The sequence below is a fragment of the Macrobrachium nipponense genome, chromosome 5 (genome assembly GCF_015104395.2).
Source record: "Macrobrachium nipponense isolate FS-2020 chromosome 5, ASM1510439v2, whole genome shotgun sequence".
In the NCBI taxonomy this organism is placed as follows: domain Eukaryota; kingdom Metazoa; phylum Arthropoda; class Malacostraca; order Decapoda; family Palaemonidae; genus Macrobrachium; species Macrobrachium nipponense.
This window is the reverse complement of record NC_061107.1, coordinates 51166046-51183485: the sequence shown is the minus strand read 5'-3', so window position 1 is coordinate 51183485 and position 17440 is coordinate 51166046. Positions and strand designations below refer to the sequence as shown.

At 45.1% G+C, this 17440-nt stretch overlaps 1 protein-coding gene across 1 annotated transcript in view; it reads left to right on the top strand.

The window, feature by feature from the left end:
• LOC135215781 (vacuolar protein sorting-associated protein 51 homolog) overlaps positions 1 to 17062 on the top strand; it is a 98911-nt gene extending 81849 nt beyond the window's left edge. The window contains exons 5-6 of the mRNA XM_064250732.1: positions 15770 to 15880; positions 16856 to 17062. Coding sequence (XP_064106802.1) covers positions 15770 to 15880; positions 16856 to 17062 — 318 coding nt within the window. The remainder of the gene's footprint in view (positions 1 to 15769; positions 15881 to 16855) is intronic.
• Positions 17063 to 17440: the final 378 nt, after the last annotated feature.

Below are 17440 nucleotides of genomic sequence, written 5' to 3'. Positions count from 1 at the left end.
TGTCCACGGTCGACATAACTTTGGGGATCACTGAAGTGACCTTAGGGCGAACAGCCCGTTGGTCTTCAGTGAAGCCCCGAAAAGAGGTAGAAGAGGAAGGATCAGTAGAAGGAGATGGAGAAAGGGAACTCAGGAAAGGGCCCTGAGAACCCCCAGAAGCTGCCCCTACTGCACCCTTACCTGTGCCCATGGGGTCTACTGCCATGGGCTCAACGTCGAGGTTCATAGCCGCGACGTCTTCTGCCACATCCTCTGAGAAATCCCCATCCTGGAGGGAGATCATGACTTGGAGGTCTGCTAACAAAGGGGCGGCCACTAGTGGGTCTACCACTGATCCCTTCTTGGCCCCAGGGAAGATGAGATCAGCCATGTCCTGGGCGAGGATGTAGGGACGGCCTTTTGAGTTCCGACCAAATCCTCCCACCCAGGCTTTGAGGGTCACCAAGGCCTTCTTCTTCTCTTCATCGGAACCCTGTAAGAAAGGTCTAGAGTTAGGGAAGAAGGAGGGGACGTAAGGATCGTGACTAGAAATATATAGACTGAATATGTGTCCATCTTGTGAAATATAGTCAGTATCGACAAGTATACCAGGTATTGAATGCTGACGGAGATAGGAAAACTTACTACTAAAGAGGCTTCGCCTACTAGCATGTAGCAGGTTTGGCAACCTTCATGGCGCCAAACGATGAAGTCCTCCACCTTCACTGCACAGCTAGCATGGGAGCGGCAGACTTTATGGCCGCATGGGTCTTGCAGTACAGCACTGCACCCGATCTCCTGGCAACACGAAACCTGTAAGTCAAAGGATACATGAGTACCATTGACAACCTCCTGGGAGGTACCTATGTAAATATCCGTGGGTGCCGGAGTGGAACCGACGGATAGGGTTCTACGTATAAGTGGCATGCAAAAAAGGGACTGCCGGAGTGAGCTCTAAAGCTCACACCCGTATGAATAAGGACTTAAAATAAAGGGGGCATGCACTTAAAAATAACATAGAAAATGGTTACAGGGGGAATAGCCTCTGACTCCGTGTTAAGCTCACTTAGTTATATGGGTAAAAATAAAAATAAACTCCGTCGGGCCCGGAGTTGTGATTACCGAGCGAGAGGGGTTCAGCTCCCTGGGTGAGAGCCAAGGATGGAACATGAGGCAGAACTATAACCCCGGAGTAACAGTATAAAATAAATTAAGCCCTTAAAATAGTGTAACAGAAAAACATCATATCAGTGGGTGCCCGTGTGAACTATCCTATGTGGATAGGGCTCCCAGTGAATCCCTCCCCCTGGTTGTCCGGTGGGTACGGAGTATTACCGCCGGACTAAAACAGGGGGGGGGTAGAGGTAATGGTGGGGTAGGGGAACCTTCTAACCTCTGCGGCCAATTAAGGTCGGAGGAGGGAGGGGGAGAAGGTCCCAAGCCCCCGAGACACGGGACTGTGAGAGAGCACCAGTAGGGGGAGCCTCCCTGCTATCCCTATGAGTCACCCCCTCTCATGCAGACTCGGACGCTAGCTATGAGCAGCGAGTCATCACCCGATGGCGTGGGTGGCAAGGTGTGGAGGGGGGGACGAAGGGGACGGGGAGTGGACCCCGTGACCAGGTGGCTCGTCGTGATCGACCAGCGACCCTCCCAGCCAGGCGATAAACACGTGGTGGGGAAGGCCCATCGGAACAACAAAATGGTCAAAACGACATAGTAATACACTGATATATTAGGATTATCTATAAAAAACATAATAACAAAATTACATGATAATATAAGAAAGTCCAAAGGTGTAGGCTAATCGCCAATCCGAAGATAGGGGTATGTTAGCCTAACCTAACCTCTAGGCCAATGTAACAAGGGAATAGGCTAATCGCCAATCTGAAGATTGGGGTATGTTAGCCTAACCTAACGCCTAGGTCAGTGTGAACAAGGAATAGGCTAATCGCCAGTCCGAAGAATGGGGTATGTTAGCCTAACCTAACACCTAGGTCAAGTAATACTATATCAAATAAACATAGGACTAGAAGTAGGACAAGGGGGAACAATAGTTCTGACTGGAAAACTCCTAACGAACGGAAGGGCAAAGCTAGGCTAAGATCCGAAACGTGCAGTCGGAGTGTGCCCCGTGAGGGCCTAACTAACAAAGCTAACTGCATGATATAATATAGTAACTATATCATAAAGTACTGCAAAAAGGGGGGGGAATCTCTAATGGTATGGGAGACCAAAAGAAAAAACCCCTACCGCCATGCGGTCGGAGGAGCGGTCGGGGCCGGTGAAGCTCCGAGAACTCCTAGATAAATAGGTAAATCAGCATAAAATGTGATCTGAAACCCAAGGCAGTACTTAACTTAGAAGCAGAAGCGGAAGACATCTTGAAATGCGTCAAAAAACCTTGAAAAAAGCGATCGCACAGCACAGTGGAAAAAACAACGTGTGGTGACGATGGCGGCTATCAAAGGAATGACGTCACAGGCGTCGGAGGCGCTCACGGTAGTAGTAGAGGGTACCGGGAGCTGTAGCAAGGCTCCTCCGTAGTTGGGGGTTTTGTCGAAGGAAGAAGCTAAATGGCAAGGGACCTCTGGTAGTGATTCCACTCGCTCCTTTACTATACCGACACTTCTATTAGAGGTGAGCGAGCCATTTATCTTGGCATTATATTATTTCTTTTTTCTCTAGGATGAATAGCAATATTTATACCTAAGAAATAGTATCAAAGGAACCATTTCACAGGGCAACACAGGTTAAGCCCAGAAAAGGTTTATTTACAAGCTTACTAACAAAGGCAAATGCAGAATGGTATCTCCTATTTACATAAAAAAGATAGAATCTTACACTGCATGAACTGGGGGAAAACAGTGAGGCAATTCGAATACTTACTAATCAGTTTGGCACTTCGAAGAGGTGGCATAAATGTAGAGCGACAATTGCAGTCGTCCTCTTGACTCAGTATTGCAGAAACTAGTCAACTTGAAAGACAGGAACTCCCCAAAACCTGTAACAGGACCTTTTCTTCTCTGAAGTCTGCTCGACATTGAGAAAACACGGCCGTCCACTCCTGATGACGACTAGACCAATATCTAACCAACTCTCGAACAACTCTTCTTTTGATTGATACTTCGTCAGTTCCTTTGTCTCTAGTCTCTCTCTGACGATCACCGCTGCTGATCTCTCACTGATAATCTGATCTGTGGCTCTGTGACTAACTGGTGATCTCTCTCTTCTACGATCACTCTCTATATCTCCTCCTCCTGCTGCTACTTCCTCCGTCGTATTTATACGGCACTCTGGGGGCGGAGCCTACGGCAAACGTCACCGACTCCAGGGATTTCTAGAACTTCTTAGATGAATCTAGACGAGGTATTGCATCAGAAAATCGCTGCGTTTCTCACGTAACATTGGCGCGTTTTTGCGCTCCACAAAACGCCTGACGATTCTAGAACAGCCGCGAGGAAAAGACGCCTCCAACCTGGGCGCGAAAACCTCCTTACTGCCGAACTTCTCGAAAATGAGTTCTCCTTTCCTTTATCTTCCTTTGCTATGAAGCAATTACCATCACAAGTACAAAATGGCTGCCATGAAACATTTTGCTTGATAACCCTGCAACTAGGAAAGATTAGACATGAAATTTTTGTCTATGCATACATCTGTGAGGCCAGAGAATCTGTTAAGTTACTATTTCTAGCATTTCTATTGGGATATTATCAATATTACATCTTGGAAAGAGACCCCATAATGCTACTGAAAAGTATACAAGTACTATAAGACTGTAATGGAGTATCATAACAAAGTATCTTAGCTATGTTGAAGCGCTGTCTCAATGTCTTTTTTGTACACCTGAAATGAACGCAAGATTTTAAAAAGATGCATGGTGTCAAGCTTTAGTGTAACAAAATTCAAATTCAGATTTATCTGAAGTATCATTTGCAATGTGAAAATTGCACCTCACATTATGATTACACCTCACATTGCAGCCACATAAAGCTGTGCATGTAACCCCAAGCCTGTAGAATTTTCACCTGCCACAGCAACGAGACTTGCAGCTGCATTTTGTAAGCTGTTCACACAACTTTTGCTGTGGGGGAATTGGCTGTCCACAAGACTTTGCCAGTCTTTTCTCAACCCCAGTCAGCTGGACTCTGTGCTTCTGGCTGGCACAGAATTGCCTGATGCCATACACAACCTGCCTGATATGCTGAATGTTTTATGTTGAAACAGACCTGTTCTGGTTTGGAGGGATGGTTTCATATGGTCTCTGCTTTCTGACAAACAAGTCAAGTCTGGCCTCATCCACATTGTCAGTTTGATGATTGGTGGGTACTTGCTGAGTTTGGAAAAAACCAGAGTGACCTCAGGAAAAATATCCCATGTCTGCCATGCTGTTATCTTTCCTTCATACTCCAGGGACTGTTGTGGTCCTAGCAGGTCTGAGACTGGCTTTGGCACTGTACCACTTGGTGGTGGTGGATTTTTGGACTTGAAGAAAGCAGGGAGGGATATCTGTGAAGGAGTCAGGTAGCTCAGGTACAGATTTTACCCTCTGGCCCAAACTGTATTTGCTGACGCTCTTCCCCCTGGTTGTCTTTGGTAGGGTGCTGGAATACCAAAATGCTGGTCCCATGAAAAGAAGTAGCCATAGTTGCTAAAGTGTTGTGATTAATGTTGTCTGTGGCCACAGTGGTAAAAACCCCTTTCTCAAGACAGGTGAACAGACTACACCCTCTACCACATATTTGGTGACAGTGGCATCTCCCAGTTGGGCTGATATCTCCAGCACCCTGTCACAGGAAATGCTCATGCCATGATCATGAAGCATTTCTACCAGGTTTCTCTAACTGGTTTTGGCATTGATAGCCATGCTCCATGGTTGACCATACTAATGAACTGGAGCAGACTTGGAGGTATGGCAACATTGATGCATCCTTCACCAAAGGTGCCGTCAAACCTGGACTGATGATTCAGAATGTGCTTCCTCAGTATCTTTGCTGCTTTAGCAATCACAAGTGTATCTGAGTAGTCAGATGCCTGAGATAGGGCTAAAGCTACATCTTTCTGCAAGGCAAGTAGCACACTTCTTCCTTTTTTGTGTGCTTCTAATTCAGGGATTTCTGCTATAATTTGTCCTTTAGTCTTGTTGTATTTACAGTGGGTGAGGCAATGCCCAATTTTTCAGGCACTGCTAGTATAATTGGGATATGTCTGTAAGAGGAAATATGGCAGGACCAACCAAATTATACTGGTTTCAATGATATGATTAACCAGCTCTGATAGAACCAGTGGATATACATGTGGTTCTTCACTGTGACATTGTTCTTTCTTAAGTTTTCTAAGATGGGACTTCTCCCAATTGTAAAGTCCAGTGAGACATACAAGATGGCATTTCAGATCTTGTGCAATTACATCACCTGCACCTAGTTTTGCCAGTAAATCATTAATTGTGTGAACACACTCATGTATTAGCCTATTGAGATTCATGGTCATTACTTGTTGAAGATCTGATACAGGTGCCACGTTTTCATGAAAAATGCATGCTTCATTGTCATGACTCATTTGACACTGTTTAGCATGCTTTTCCTGTGGTTCACTACCTTCAGCTGTGTATCTTGGCTTTCTTGCTCAATCAAGTTTTGCCATTATTAAACATGGCCCTACAGCTCTTGTGGTATTTTGCCACGTTTTGTTGCAGTGTTGCCTAGATGGCACTGCCTTCATCCAGCCTTGTTGGGTCAAAGTTAAGTGGTATTTCACCAATCTCCTGGAACAATGGCAAATTGGTTGAAATCATTACGTACCCATCATGCTCAAGATTATGACGTACAGAGGCCAAGGGTGAAGTTAGACCATTTTTCTTGTCTTCCTGGCAAAGACAACATTTGCTCCAGTCAGTCTTCCTTTTGCCTGTGATTGAATTTACACTTTCCATTATGAGCTCTTGACTAAGGCCAAGGTGCTGTCCATTTACCACCTTAATCTGATATATTGATGTATGGGATACAACTAGGTTTGGTCACCCTACACCTAGCCCAATCATTCATCCAGTGCCATTTAAGTCCCATGTGATCTGTACACTATCCAGGGAAGTACGTTCACGAACAAGCCATGTAGAGCCCCACTTACCCTTGGCTCGGCTCTCCCATGCTGGCACCTCCTGTCGTCAATTCAGGCATGGCTGTCTAACTAGATCTACCAACTATATACAGGCAGTTCCCGGTTATCGGCAGGGGTTCTGTTCTGACGGCTTGATGATAAGCGAAAATCAGCGATAACCAAAGATCGGCGATTTATGGTGCTGATAACTGGACTTCAGCATCAATAACCAGTTAATGGCACGTCTGTTAGGTATGTGCCGGTCCCATAACTCTATTTCTGGGCTCAGTTTGTGTCGCTGCGCGAAATAATCCTTTAGTTCATTATTTCTTAGGTAAATGATCTAACAAATACCAGAGAATAAACAAAATAAAGAAAAGGTCAGTATAACTGACTCGCTCACCCAAATAAAAGAAGGGCGTCGGTATGAACACTAGGGTGAGTGAGACCACTACCACGAACTTCTTGTCAATTAGAAATTTCCCACAACAAAATCCCTCAAGGAGAGAGCCGACCCACAGAACGGGGCAGCAACTACTACTACTACAACCCACGCTTAGGTGACTGCCGCGCCTCTGGTGGCCATCCTTTCAGTTAGAGGTCTACAAGACGCTTCTACTTTTCTTGCTCTTGTGTTTTTCGTGCTATTTCACGGATTTTTCGCCATTATGGAACGTTCTGCCATCGCATCACCTAAGTTAAGTATCCTGAAAGGTTCCTATTTAGTTCGTTCCTTCCTTGAGTCAGTATTTGCCGTTTTTTAGGTATAAATACAGATTCTCGGTTGGAAGCATGGCGGCATTGTTCTGCCTCGTGGCGGGTTCGTTCTCGGTCTCCCATACCTGGAACCTTCCCTTACATTCTGTGCGTCTCTAGACCTTTTTATGATTATTATTTTGCTAGGGGATCTAGCCTGCATTGGTTTTATGTCATGCATGCATGTCTCTCTACCTTACGTAGGCATTATCTCTTCTATCCAGACCCTAGCCATAGCTCTTAGTATCGGCCCAGGCTAGCTTTGAGTGGTAGACTTTCTTTCGGGTTAGTCGTACACTCCTGGATTTTTTCTCTTCCTATATTTATTTCCCCTACTTGTGTGATATTTTATTTATTTTATTTTATATTGGTTTAGCCTAGGGCGTCTGGTACGTTATCTTAGCCTAGGTTTATGGTCACATGGTCCCCATCAGTTTTGTTGCTTCCTTATTATCAGTTTTGTTGCATCAGTTGTTGCATCTTGCTGATCAGTTTGGTTGCATTAGCCTAGGCTATCGATTTAGTTGTTTATATCGTGTTATCGTACCGTGGTCACCCTGTGATCGCGGCACAGCCAGACGCCCGTCCCAGTCGCCTTGCCCTCCCCCCGCTCTCCCATAGAGTTGGGGGGAGGGAGGTCTGTCCTTGCTCGCTCCACCCGGGCCCGTCTCCCTCTCTCCCTACGCGGAGGGAGTAGGGGAGGCTGGACAGACACTTGACTGGGAGTGACCTTGTCTCTCTGCTTCACGGTGCTCCGCTGTGGCGAAGTTGGGGGGTTGGCCTCCCCCCTCCTTTGTTGCTCCGTCGCTCCGCTGTAGGCTCGAGTTCTGTTTCGCCCCCTCGCCTTCTCCCCCGTGATGTCAGTTCTCTGTTTTCTTCCCGGAGCTCCGCCGATTGCGGGGGAGGGAGCTAGGTAGCCCCGCCTACTGGCGGACTTCATGCGTACAGTCGGTCACTTTTACTTTAACCATCCCGTCTCTCCGGCGCAGCCGGCGGAGTCGGACACCACTGCGATTCGGAATCGTCCTCCAAAAATGTTGTGCTATTTTATGCTTAAGTTAATCATAAGTTATTGATAAGTTATCTTAAGCTGGGTCCCTCCCTTGCCCTCTGTTTTCCTACTTCGGCACACACCGGAGCTATATATTATGCCTATTAAGGCGGTAGGGGATAGGTTATGCCCAAAAATTTTTCACTCTCCGGCATGCAACGGAGTTCTAGAGTAGCCCTGTAAGTGTTATAGTGATACTCATGTATCCTTCCACTTACAGACTACCAACTGTGAGCACCCGGGGTGCAATGCCGTACTCCAGGACCCCTGTGGGCATGAAGTCTGCAGGTCCCACGCTCCGTGCGCAACTCCTCACGGGAATCTGCAGGTCTGGTTCCACGAAACGTGTACGATCTGCTATGATCTTGTGAGTCAGTTTTTGGACGGGGTAAGTATTTCCAGCTGTATATATAGGATATAAATACTGAATTATATCTTAAGTCTAAGTTTGAAATATGTCTTTTAAGCTTAAGTTCTCCATATTATTGTGAAATATATGCCGGAAATGTGTAGGCTTAAGGCTCTATTTTAGTCTAAGGTTGAACCTCAACTTTAAACTAAAAGCTAATAGACACCCTCTCTTCCAGGCTGCCGCGGTTAGAGAGACCGCCCTTGCAACCTTGAGGGCTTGGGTCGGCGGCTTCGGCAAGAACGCCGCCAAGGGACAGCCCTACATCCTAGAAAAGAGGATGGCTGTCCTGCTGTTCCCCGGCGGCAAGTCGACGGGGTACGTCGACCCGGCAGAGGCAGCCCCGACGATGACGACAATCCAGCGGCAGGTCGCCACATGTATGAAGGAACCAGGCCAGGACATTTCAGCGGAAGTCGCCACACTGGACCTTAATGTTGAACCGATGGTAGGTGTAGACGACCTGTTGGTCGAGGTAGGTACGTTGGACGCTCAAGGGCTTCCCTTGGGCGCCTCTGGATCTTCTTCTCCCGCTATTTCTACTGCTTCCTTCCAGGGCTTTACGGGAGCTGAGCTCCCGTATTCTACGCCTAGCGCTTCTGTGAAACCTAAGGTGAAGGGGCACAGGGCGCAGAAAACCCTAACGAAGGCGTCGTCATCGTCCAAAAAGGCTTCGTCGACGTCGACGTCTTCGGCTTCAAATCCCGGAGCAGAGAAGGGTAAATCTTCTGCTTCGGGCTCTAGGTCTTCCAAGAGCAAGTCCTCCAAGGAGAGGCCCCGTACTCCGGCGGAGTCAACGGTCTCTCCTCCTCCTGAGGTACCTCTAGCGAGTTACCCTTCCACCTCTGCATCTGCTCCTACCTTTGATCCCAACGCTTTCTCCGTCGGGATGATGCAGTAGATGGGGGATTTGGTAGGCTCATTGAGGACAAGTATGGAGCAGATGTTCTCACAGTTATCCGACAGGATCACTACTGAAGAACCTAATGTCCGGTTTTAACCAGGCCCCTCAAGCTACCTCCCCGGCACCTGGTGTTGGCCTGATCCAGCTTCCTCCCCATGATTCTCTTCCTCCTTTCACAATGAACAACCCCTGGAGAGTGGCTTCCTACGCCCCTTTCCAGGACAGACTCATTTCCATCCCGGAGTGCGGTACTCGAAGGATCGAAGACTTCGAGTTTTACCCGGAGAATCTTCAGCCGCCGTTCATTGGCTACGCCAGGCTGACGGAGGCAGCTATGACCAGGGAGGATAAGGTCCCTAGGGAGACAGTGCTGTACTCCCGGGACCAGGCTCAAAGAGAGTGGCTTCGGTGCTTAGAGGAAATGGACTGCTCTAACACCAGGATTCAGGCTTTCAAGAGTCCCTTCACCATCTTTACGATGGAGGAAGAGGCTCCTCTCCCCTTCTTAACGAAGATCGCCGCTGTTACCATCCCAGCTGGCTTGAAGGGAGAACCCTTGCCTCAGTTAAGGGAAGCAGATCCCACTTCTCCTTTGCTCCCTTCGCTTGGAGATTTGTGGGAGGATTTACCAAACACCTTCTCGGCAGGCAAGCTCAAGCCGGACTGCGCGATGGACCAGTTCGGCGAGAAGCTACCAAGACTTCCTGATAGCCTCATTCAAGCTGAGTTTGAGGCTAAGACTAGGCTTGCCAGGTCTATGAAAACCATGGCAATGATGGAAGTAGCGGCTATATCCTACGCTTCAGAGCCGCTCTTCAAATTATTGACCAAATCGCAGACTTGTACGGTCCAATCGGACTTGTACGAGTTTGTGACAGCGAGGGTCAATTGTCGGAAGCATGTCCTCCAGGAAGCAACTATTCGGCATGAGCCGAATAAGCTGCTTTCTTCAAACATCTGGGGGGCAGACCTCTTCCCAGAAGCAATGGTTAAGGAGGTCCAGAATGAAGCAACGAGGCTAAACCAGAGCCTCAAGGATCGTTGGGGCCTCACTGCTAAGAGGCGCCAAGATCAGCCTTCAGCAGGCAAAAAGCTGAAAAAGGCTAGACGGTTCCAGCCTTATCAAAAGAAGCCTCAACGCTTCAACCAGGCTGTGTCAGCTGTGCCGATCGTTCAGCCAGGCCAGCCTTCTACATCGAAGACACCTGCTCAACCCATCTACGTGATTTCCCCTCAGGCTCAGCCTTCCACTTCCTACGCTGTCTCCCCGGCCTTTAACCAGGTGTTCGAGGGCCAAGCCTTCCAACACTATGACCGGTTCGCCAGGGGAGGTAGGGCTAGGGGATCCTTTCGTCAGAGAGAATCAGGAAGGTCGCTCAATAGGGGAAAGCACTTCCGTGGAGGCCGCGGAGGTCACTCGACCCAGCATTAGTGAGATCTCCAAGGTAGGAGGGAGGCTGTTTCTCTTCCGGCATCGGTGGGGATTCAGCAAATGGGCACAAAGCATTGTGTCGAAAGGCCTGGGTTGGAGTTGGATTGGAGGCCCCCCTCCACCCAGACCGTTCCTTCAACTTCCATTGAAAGAACTGATGGAGTATGCGGAGGAGCTCCTTCAGAAAGGAGCAATAGCGGAGTCAAGAGATTAAAGTTTCAGGGTCGCTTGTTCAGCGTACCAAAGAAAGGCTCATTAAAAAGAAGGGTAATCTTAGACTTGTCCCGCTTAAACTTGGTCATTCGCTGCGACAAGTTCAAAATGCTGACTATCTCGCAGGTGCGGACCTTACTTCCCCGTGGGGCCGTCACCACCTCTATCGATCTTACAGACGCATACTATCATATCCATATTGCAAGACACTTTCGCCCTTATCTGGGCTTCAGACTGGGAGACCAAGCATTCTCCTTCAAGGTAGTTCCTTTCGGTCTGAATGTAGCACCCAGAATATTCACGAAATTGGCGGAAGTAGTCGTTCAGCAACTGAGGTCTCAAGGGATAATGGTAGTAGCGTACCTCGACGACTGGTTGATTTGGGCACCAACAGTCGAGGAATGTCGCAAAGCCACAACGAAGGTCATTCAATTCCGGGAATATCTGGGGTTCCATATAAACAGGACAAAGTCAAGACTCACTCCGGAGTCCAGCTTTCAATGGCTGGGCATCCAATGGAATCTATCCTCCCATACTCTGTCGATTCCACTAGCCAAAAGGAAAGAAATAGTGAAGTCAGTGAAGCAATTTCTAAGGTACAAATATGCTTCAAGGAGAAACCAGGAAAGAATCCTAGGTTCCCTTCAATTTGCCTCAGTGACAAACATCTTGATGAAAGCCAAACTGAAAGACTTAACCAGGATTTGGTACTCACGAGCAAATGTCAGATCCAGGGACAAGCTGTCAACAATACCACAGATTCTCCGGAATCGTCTGCGCCCTTGGACAAAGTTAAAGAACCTGTCCATGTCAGTACCCCTTCAGTTTCCCCCTCCGGGAATCACTATCCACACAGACGCTTCATTAAGCGGCTGGGGAGGATATTCTCAGTTCAAGAAAGTTCAAGGAACATGGTCACCCCAATTCCGCCAGCTTCACATAAATGTATTGGAAGCAATGGCAGTGTTCCTGACTCTGAAGAGGTTACGCCCTCCAAAGAACTCTCATATAAAGTTAGTTCTGGACAGCGCAGTGGTAGTTCACTGCATAAACAGGGGAGGCTCCAAGTCAAGACACCTGAATCATGTCATGGTAGCCATCTTTTCCCTGGCGGACAAGTTCAGTTGGCACCTCTCCTCCACCCATCTGGCCGGAGTGAGAAATGTCATAGCAGATGCTCTATCCCGTTCAGTTCCTCTGGAGTCGGAATGGTCATTGGACAACAGTTCGTTCCGATGGATTCTCCGGAGGGTACCAGGCCTGAAAGTAGATCTGTTTGCATCTCAAGCGAACCACAAACTTCCCTGTTATGTGGCTCCCAACCTGGACCCTCTGGCCTATGCCACGGACGCCCTGTCCTTAGATTGGAACAACTGGGAGAGGATTTATGTCTTTCCTCCGGTGAATCTTCTCCTGAAAGTGCTGAACAAACTCAGGACGTTCAAGGGTCAGATAGCTCTAGTAGCTCCGGACTGGCCGAAGAGCAACTGGTACCCCTTGCTGCTGGAATTGGGTCTTCGTCCCCTTCGAATTCCCAATCCCAGACTCTCCCAGTCAGTACAAATGAAGACTGTGTTCGCTTCCTCAGGAATTCTCAAAGCCCTAACTTTATGGACTTCATGAAGTTTGCGGCCAAGAGGGATGCAAATATCGATCCACAAAATATCCTTTTCCTGGAATCAGATAAAAGGGATTCAACTTTGAGGCAGTATGATGCTGCAGTTAAAAAGTTGGCATCCTTCCTGAGGGAATCAGACATTGAAATCATGACAATCAATTTGGCTATATCCTTTTTCAGATCCTTTTTTGAAAAAGGGTTCACAGCTAGTACTATTACGACAAACAAGTCAGCCTTGAAGAAGATTTTTCAGTTGGGTTTTAACATAGACTTAACAGACTCTTACTTTTCGTCTATTCCCAAGGCTTGTGCTAGACTTAGACCTTCCGTAAGGCCTACTTCAGTGTCATGGTTTCTAAATGTTCTAAAACTGGCTTCAGATACAGATAATACATGTTCATTTATAATGCTCTTAAGAAAAACATTATTTTTATTAAGCTTGGCTTCAGGAGCTAGAATTTCAGAACTGTCAGCGTTATCCAGAGATGCGGGTCATGTAGAATTTCTTCCTTCAGGAGAAGTTCTGCTTTCTTCGGATCGCAGCTTTTTAGCAAAAAATGAGGATCCTTTGTTGAGGTGGGAACCATGGAAGGTTATACCCCTTCCCCAAGATCTTTCTCTTTGTCCAGTAACGACCTTACGAGCCTTTCTGTCTAGGACATCCTCATCCTCTTCGGGTCCCCTCTTTAGGAGAGAAAAAGGTGGTACTTTATCAATTAAAGGTATTAGGCAACAGATCCTATACTTTATTAAGCAAGCTAACCCTGAATCCTTCCCCAAGGCACACGATGTCAGGGCAGTGGCCACCGCAATCAATTACTTTCAACATATGAATTTTGATGATTTGAAAAAATATACTGGATGGAAATCGCCGACAGTATTTAAACGTCACTACTTAAAGTCTTTGGAATCTCTAAAATTTTCAGCAGTTGCAGCGGGTAACCTAGTTTCCCCTGACTCTGCTCAGTAGTTTAGTTGAAGATCCAGATCTCCTTTCTACCTATCTCAGCCAACAGTTTGTCTAACCTACCATGTTCCTCTACACTTGCCCTTGAGTCTTAGCTGCTCTTGTGATGGTTTAGTGGGTGTCCCTTATTTTTATGCTAGGGTCACCCACAATTGATTGTACATACTAACATTAAGGTGTGGTCCCCTTATTTTTATGCTAGGGTGCCACATCCCCATTACCAATGGTTTATTGTATTTGGTATTGATACTATGAAACTTATTTGTGTGTTAGATTAAGATTTTTTACACACATGGTTTATTTGTTTGGTAATAATATATAAAACTTATTTGGTGTGTTTTTTAGATTAAGATTTTTCACACATGTTTATTTCGTATTTTCATTTCGTATTCAACCCTGTAACTGGTGTAAAGACTTTGTAAATAATTTTAGTTATAAGTTACTTTTAATTATTGTTCTCTATTCAGATTTGTATGAACAATTTGTATAAATATTTTGTTACAATTATAGTATGTAGTTGAATTTTAGTTTTATTGAGACCTTCTTTATTTTCAATCTTGTGCTAATTCTCTGGTACAATTTCGCGCAGCGTCACGAACTGAGCCCAGAAAAAGGATTTTGACGTAGGAAAAATCTATTTCTGGGCGATTGGTTCGTGTCGCCCAACGAAATAATCCTTTAGTTCATTATTTCTTAGGTAAATGATCTAACAAATACCAGAGAATAAACAAAACAAAGAAAAGGTCAGTATAACTGACTCGCTCACCCAAATAAAAGAAGGGCGTCGGTATGAACACTAGGGCGAGTGAGACCACTACCACGAACTTCTTGTCAATTAGAAATTTCCCACAACAAAATCCCTCAAGGAGAGAGCCGACCCACAGAACGGGGCAGCAACTACTACTACTACAACCCACGCTTAGGTGACTGCCGCGCCTCTGGTGGCCATCCTGAAGTTAGCAATCAATCTTGAGCGAAGGGTTGGGAAGAGGTGGGATTTCGCTGGGCGACACGAACCAATCGCCCAGAAATAGATTTTTCCTACGTCAAAATCCTTTTATCGGCGCATTGTCTAACACAAAATTGGTGTTAGACATGTGGCATAAAACTGGATCACAGATAACCGAGTTTCCCGATAACCAAGGGACTGCCTGTATATAAATTATATACTTTCTATCAGTTAATTGATATGAGATTCTTAGACAGCATTTGGGACACTAAACTAGTAAACTACACTAAAACAAAGCTAGCTACAGCATAATTAAAGTAAATTAGCTGACACTGAACCCCATGCTGAGTTACACAGCAGTGAAGTCACCAATATGCCCTGGTTGTGTGCCAACGTTTACTATTTTAAACTAATACTAAAGATGGAACCACCACCTAAATTATAGCTTACAAGTTATTATATTGAACAGAAAGACATTTTTCCATGCCTACTGAATCCTGAGACATGATTATTTAAGGTTTTTTGGCTGCCATATCGTATGCCATCTTTCTTTATATTTGCTATATGAAATCTTTAACAGAAATAGATTTTACTTTTGCTTGGTGACTCAGCCTAAAACGTGTATAACTGAAACAAATGCATAAAAATATGACCAGAGGCAAATAAGCCCCATGTTAAAACCTTGACTAGTGGCAATCTTGAAAAATGGCAGGTATTTTGGAATTTTGAGTGGACACAGTAGTAAGACACCCAGTAATTTTCAAAAGGGGGCCTATAGAGAAGATATTGTTCCAAATTCCATGCCTGTATCGTTAACTGAAGTATTTTAGTGAAAAAATTATTTTATCTGCTGCAAGGAACCTCCAGCATTGTTCGGAGGTCTTGCTACCTAATGAATTAGTCCTTACGTGGCGACATTTTTATGGTATTCTTAAATTTGTCCTTGCAGGAGTCAGCTATCATAATAGAGGTAACATTCATTTCAAAATTAGAAGTCTTTATAATGAAATTTATTTTATAAATATTTTATTTTATAAATATTCAACTATCTAAAATTTATCTCTCTCCACCTACCCACTCATGTGGAAAGAACAAAAAAACTGAATGGAAAATTATAGACGCTCAAACCACCTAAAAGGGATGGGTGAATGGACAGTTCAAACTAAATGATTCTATTAATTTTTCAATTTTCACACACGATCGTGCTCCCCCCTGACATGGGAAATACAGCTATCATAATATAGGTAATAAATTTGAATACGAAAATTTATAAACTAATAACAGTTATTGTCTGAATTGAATAAGAAAGTTTATGGAAATTTTTTAGGTACGTATTTATAATTTATAAGATTAGCTGACTGGTTGCAGTAGTTATAATCTTGTGGGGTTTTGCAGATGCTTCGACGTAGTGTTGAACTTAAAGATTGGTTAGGCTGTGGAGAACCAAGGAGCGTTCGCAGAGTGATGAGAACCGTCTTAGATGAAATAACGACTATGGAAACTCAGGCAAGTTTAACATTTTTTTTTAAAAGAGTACCTGTCAAATATCAAAAATTGTTGTAAGGGGTAATTTTCTTTATCTGAATTCACTTGAAAATGGTGATTTAAATATTAAGTAATTCAGTTGTTTTTTTATAGCTTAGTCGCTGTTTCGTCCTCAAAGGAGTTACCCCCCATGGTGTGTGCCAGCACCCCATGGTGACTAGACCAATATGAAAGAAATCTTTTATCCTGGTCTTGTAGCTGGGTATTATGCCATAATGATAAACATTATGACACATGATAGAGTATAATGGACTCAAAGACAAGAAGGCATTTTGTCTTGTCTTCAGCAATGCTGTACCAGTTCCCTTCATTAAAACTGCAGAAGTGACTATTGCGCATGCACATCAGCCATCTTGTTTTATGATCCCAACTGGAACTAACAAAGTGGCCAGTTCAGATTATGAGTCTTACGATCAAAGCTTAACCGACTCCAAAATCCTTCTCTGATACTGATAATCCTTGGTGAGATGATTTTCTCTCCAGATGGTAAGTGTCTCACCAATGAAAGAAAGACCATGATAGAAGTTGTACAAGTTGAGTTTAGAGACAGTATTTCCTAAAACAGAATTGCGCCTGGTGCCACCTTCGCCAGACATGGAGAAACCTCAAAAGGAAACTATTCTTTTACCTGGAAATATAGCATTGAGAGCTGTAGATGACACTCTACTGGGTGAATAGGAAATGGATTTATACTTACATTATGAATAAAACTAAGGCAGTAACTAGAAAGCGTGAACCATTGGCAGAACTAAAACCATTTGCTTCGGTTATTCCAGTTTCAAAAAACTTCAATGAAGAATGGGCAACGTATCAACTCCCTTTTGATAGGAAAAAGCTCCCCCTAGATATTGCAACTAGTAATTTGGTACCCCAATGAGAAGGATATCAAGAGGGGACATCAGCATCAGAGTTTCTTGCTGGGACCCTCCTCCTTAGTATATGCTAGAAGTTGCCACAAACAGGCTTCCAGAAGAATCCAGAACAAGTTTTGCTGCTGTGGCTAAAAGTCTTATGAGAACATTATGTGAAGCACTCTATGATTTTTTAGACTGGCGCATAAAAGCGTGGGTGGAGGTATTAGAAAACTCCAACAAGTCACTTCCCAATGTGACTGCTTCATTGCAGTCCAGTGCATTCTGTTAGGACCTGTTTGAGGATTCTATGCTCTCCAGGGAAAAGATTTCAGGAAACAGAAAACCAGAAATTTCCCCTAACCCAATCCAAAACAAGGCTCGCTTTGATAAAAAATTATATAGGCCTTCAGTCACCTCCAATAGTTCATATAAGCAGGTAGGTGGTCAGAAGGGACAACTCCCTCAAAAGGGACAACAACCTACTCGTACATCCTTTTCACAAGATCCAAAAATCGTCCTGTAAAGGGAAAGGAAAAGCAACACCTGGAATGCTCATCAAGGGCAAAGGTAGAGTAAGAGGGGGGTACCAATAGGAATTGGTTGGTCGGAGGTCGGCTTCAAAGCTATCACAAAGAATGAAAGCCCTCTCTTTGGGGACACAGCATTA